Below are 5018 nucleotides of genomic sequence, written 5' to 3' on the forward strand. Positions count from 1 at the left end.
TACTTACCAGCGGCGGTTTGTCGGCCAAACGCTTGCAATTATTCAGCTCTGTGGGTGAGTTATCCTCGTCCGAACTGGGTGGTGTATGTTGCACGGCTTTCTCGTTATCATTGCAGCTGTGCAATATCGCGTACGCAAGGACATGTAAGTAATAGAAAGTAAAAAGTAGAAAAGTTAAAGACCGTTAGCTGTAGCAAATACTGAATTCTAAGCATATAAAATATGTATTGTATTCAAAGAGGAAAATTTGTATTGACTGCTAGTGACTAAGCATAATGGTGTAGTTAAATATTTATAGTGGAGTTTTAGGCGTGCGGATGGATGGAGGTGTTGGAGTGGTGTGTTGTGACGTCTGGTCTGTGTGCAGGAAATTGCGTAAATGTTTGTGGTCTGTCCCTTTCTGTTGTTGTTTTTGTTTTTGTTGTTGATGCCATCATTGCGGGGGTTGTGCACACACACGCTTGTGACTGATCATATGCATAACCAAAGTGTGTATGTATGTATGTATGCTTAAAAAGTGCATAAGTACTGACTGACTTCACTTTTGAAGATAATCGAAATTGACAACTGCAGTCAATAAACTTCAAAGCACATGTGCAATATGGTCATACGTTCAGACATACATACCTACCTACACACGAAATCTATATATATGGGGCGTTCCATACCAAAATGTACGTGGTTCACATTTCATGTGTTTGATTTGTTTCAAATTTTTAGGGTTGATGGATAAACATAAATAATAGATAAATATGAAATTTGAGCTTGATTAATACATTTTTAAAAACCTTACAGCACAAAAACAAAAACAAATCGATTTAATAGTTTTTCAAATATCTCGGGAACTTGGCGAGGAAAAAATTAAAAAAAAATTACACATACACACATTAAAATCCTCTTTGCAAAGAAATATTTTTAAGATTTTTTTGCTTGAAAAATTTTTCACAAACACAAATTTTTTTATAAAAAAAAAATAATTTTTGAAAATATGCAATTTCGAAAAAATTTAAAAAAATCACAATGGTAGCTTTGAGTATTGCGCAATATTTAAATATAGTATTACGGTGTGCACTCTACAATAGTTTGAGTTATGAATTTTTTTTACACCGAAGTCGAGTAATATGCGTACATTACAAATTTACAAATTTTTAATATATTTTTATAATTTTTTTTTTTGTATTAAATTTCAATATAATAAAGTGCATGTTTTAAGCTACTGCACAAATGTGTTGATTTTTAATATTTTTTATGCTGACGGCTTTTGGCACATTTTATTATGAAAGAAAATACGGAAAACCGTTTTCATGGAAAATTAAAAAAAAATTAACTCCACTTTTGCTAAAATTTAATGGGCTACATTTTTGTGATTTTTTTCAATTTTGTTTTGAGATGGCATATTTTCAAAAACTAATTTTTTTTTTATCAAACAATTTTTATGTGAAAAATTTTTCAATTTGAATGTGTGTATGTGCGTTTTTTTCCAAATTTTTTCCACGTCCCGTTCTCGAGATATTTGGAAAACTATTAAATCGATTTGTATTTGTTTGTGCTGTAAAGTTTTTAAAAATGTATAAATCAAACTCAGATTTCATATTTATATATTATTTATGTTTATCCATCAACCAAAAAATTTGAAATAAATCAAACACATGAAGTGTGAACCCCGTACATTTTGGTATGGAACGCCCCATATATATATATTTGGATGTATGTATGTACATGTTAACATGTGTATACTATTTGTGTCCACGCATAGTGGCATATCGCTGGTTTATGTGGTCACCCCCCACTGGGGGAGTGCACGGTGCTGTTGCATGCACGCTTTTGTAATTCATGCGATTATTCATGTATACTCGCCCGTATCAACTATATTCACCCCCAATGATGGTTGTGTGGGAATTTTCAATTCTTATTTTTATTTATACTGTTATGGTGTTTAGTGATGCTTACTGCTGCTTTGTATTGTTATTTGTATGTTGTGGTGAGTGACTGACTCCCCTTTTCTCAAATGAATTGAAAGAATTGCATTTATGAGCTATGAAAAATGTCGTGAATCGTTTAATTTAATTTGTGACGCTCCAAAAGACAGTAAAAATTTAATAAAGTGTACAGCATCTACGCATTTTTTCCGAACAAGTTTTCAACGTTTTTTTCTTACATCTATAGGTGTTTTTATGAAATCTTGAATTTTCGAATATCGAAAAACTGATATTTTTATTTCATATAAATCTTGACCTCTTAGTATATGCAACAATTTTATTGAGCTTGAGGCCGTTTTTAATGAAAAGTTTTGTGGGAAAACCACAATAATTTATAAATGGTACAGCGACCCCAGCATACAAAGCTAATGGCCCGCTGTATAAACTTTTGTTGCTTTTTCCCACTTTTTCATATGCCTATTCTTTCAATAAAATTTGTGAGTTTTTCGAAGTATTAAAGGCTTTTTTCAGTTTAAGGATAGCGCCTAAATAGTTTTAAAATTATATTCTATGTATATGAGGATGAACACTGAGCTAAATCTTGTTTACGTGCTCGAACGAGCTTCTTCACTAATTCGTGTTCCGCTTCTACTTTTTTTGATGTTGCTGGGACCAGATATTGAACTATGTATCTCTCGAAAGGCAGTAGGCACAATTTAAGCACTCGGCTACTGCGGCAAGAGTAGTACTCAAATCCAAAAAACAAGTCAGAACAAATGCAATAGATTATTAATAAAGTTAGAATAAGACCAAATGTGAATTTTTCACTGTTATTTATTTGCTTTACTTTTGCTCTAAAAAAACTTTGAACTTATTTTGATTTGCTCTGTTCTATGATTAGTGTTTTGTTTTTGGCCATCTTATTATAATTTATACGTTGATTTTTGAGCTTTTTTGCTAAATAAAAGTTTTGTTTACTTTTAAAAGTTGTATTGCAATTTTGGTCATGACTTCATACTAACTTAAGCATTTTGACTGAATGAAAACTATGTAAAAAAATATCAGTTTATATGTTTACCTAAATTTCAAAATCGACAACCGGTTTTTTCAAATCGCAATTTTTCGAATAACTCGAAACCCGGTTTTGGAAAAAAAATGCAAATAATCGAATACCCTACTACTTACTGAAACATCAATTGTTCAATCAGCGGCTGCACTTTATGGCACTTTGTATAAGAACTGTCTGTCTCGTTCGCTTCTTACTCGCAGATATTAGTGTTCCCAAGTAGTATAAAGACCTTCAAAATTTGAGTATTGATTCAAGAAAATTTTTATAGTGAGCATTCAATATTAATACTGATTTTTACTCTGAACAATACAGATCAAGAAAGTTAAAGTAGCTAATTCGTCCTGCCGATTTCTGCAAAAAGCTCAGCAGGGTGTTGGAATCTCGAGGAACAAATGGAGACCCATTGAGTTTTAAAAAAAGATATGAAATAAAAAAAAAAAATTAAGCCAAGATTTTTCATTTAAGTTTTCATCTTAGCACTAGCTCGCAGCAGATTTCTTTTCAAGATAGTACCTCAAGTTGTGCTATGCCAGGGAAGGCTGGTTGCGTGCAATTTTGCGAGATTTTCTTTCTCTATCAAAAATGTCTGTGTGAATCATCCGCCCGAATGCGATTACGATGACTTCACATTTATGCACCCATTTTATGTTTAAAGCACGTGCCTCGATTGATGCTTTCGCTTTATTTTTAGTACATATTCATATTTATCATTTAACTGCAACATACTTCGCATTCAAGACATAAAAAAAAACAGTAAAAATTTCATTGACAATTTTTTTTCTCGCTACTCACTTTAAATTCGCCTGCGTGAATAAATGCATTGGTCGTCGATTGCGCCCCACTGAGCCATTCAGCATGGGCGATGAGGGTCGCGTATCACCGACGACACCGTGGCGCAGCGGCAGATATGTGGGTGGTTTTCGAACACCACCCAATGTGGAGACACCATTATAGTGATTACCAATAGCTTTGCCAACAGTATGCATATTTGTACTTGAATTCGGCGTGTTGGCGAGATTATTCGCATTCTTTGCTCGCTGCAGTGTCTTCGCGGGTGACGACGACGTGGACGATGTGGACGACGAACGGAAGCGTGCACCCGTCAACACAGCAGCCAAATTGGCGGCAATGCGATTGTCGAAACGATTAAAGTAGCTGCCATTGTCGATGCTGGTGTGCTGATTGCTGTTGTTGGTGTTGGTGTTGGTGTTGCTATTCTGATTGTTGCGGTTCGCAGTTGTTGGCGAAATAGTGGCTGGCGGCGTGGCGCGCGCTGTTGCTGTGCTGTCAGCAACACCCGCTGGCGCAATATTGCTATTACGCTCATAATCCAAATTATTGTTAATCATTTTGAATGAATTTATGTGTGTCGATTATGCGGTTGAGCGAAGGACACCTGCGGCGATTAAACGTTTTTTTTCTTTTTCTTTTTGTTGATATGGAATTAACGTTTGGTGCACTTTTCACCTCTATTTTTTTTTTGCTTTACACTTTTTTGTTACAAGTAATTTTGTCACATTTATGTATTCATATTTTTTTAGTCACACCATTTTTTAATTTTTTTTTGCTGTTATACTCCAATTCTGCTTGAAAAAAAGTTAAATTATTTTTAGCATTCAACTCCCAGTGGGTGACAATTGCGTCGCTTTTGACACTCCTCTTTTTGCTTTCTCTGCCCATTCTCTAACTGCTGTTTCAACCACAGCTTTACGCCACATTACCAAAGTTAATTCATGCGTAAACTGACAACAACGTACGTACGTACACATAAAAATGCACAACAAAAAAAACAATGGCAGGCAGCCAAGGGCAACCAAAGCGTTAAGCCGGAAGGAAACAAGCATTGGCAAACCGCAAAACTCACAAACAATAAAGGCAATGAGGTATTGCGCCGCATCGATGGCAAAGCCAATGCAATGCACAAGGGAAACATGACAACAACAACAGGAAAAAAAAATATTTTTATATGTGACAGGAAACGATACGCTGATGTCGTTACGGCCAAATTCAGTGCCATGAAATACTCAAAT

At 34.7% G+C, this 5018-nt stretch overlaps 1 protein-coding gene across 1 annotated transcript in view; it reads right to left on the reverse strand.

The window, feature by feature from the left end:
- The window catches only part of LOC118747522 (ras guanine nucleotide exchange factor E), a 14122-nt gene extending 9599 nt beyond the window's left edge, over positions 1-4523 (reverse strand). Inside the window, exons 1-2 of the mRNA XM_036481572.1 lie at positions 3781-4523; positions 8-116 (exon numbers count right to left, since the gene is read on the reverse strand). Of these exons, the coding sequence (XP_036337465.1) occupies positions 8-116; positions 3781-4337 (666 nt within the window). The 5' untranslated portion in view covers positions 4338-4523. The remainder of the gene's footprint in view (positions 1-7; positions 117-3780) is intronic.
- Positions 4524-5018: the final 495 nt, after the last annotated feature.

The sequence above is a fragment of the Rhagoletis pomonella genome, unplaced genomic scaffold (assembly GCF_013731165.1).
Source record: "Rhagoletis pomonella isolate Grant_MI unplaced genomic scaffold, Rhpom_1.0 Rhpom_scaffold_00012, whole genome shotgun sequence".
Lineage (NCBI taxonomy): Eukaryota > Metazoa > Arthropoda > Insecta > Diptera > Tephritidae > Rhagoletis > Rhagoletis pomonella.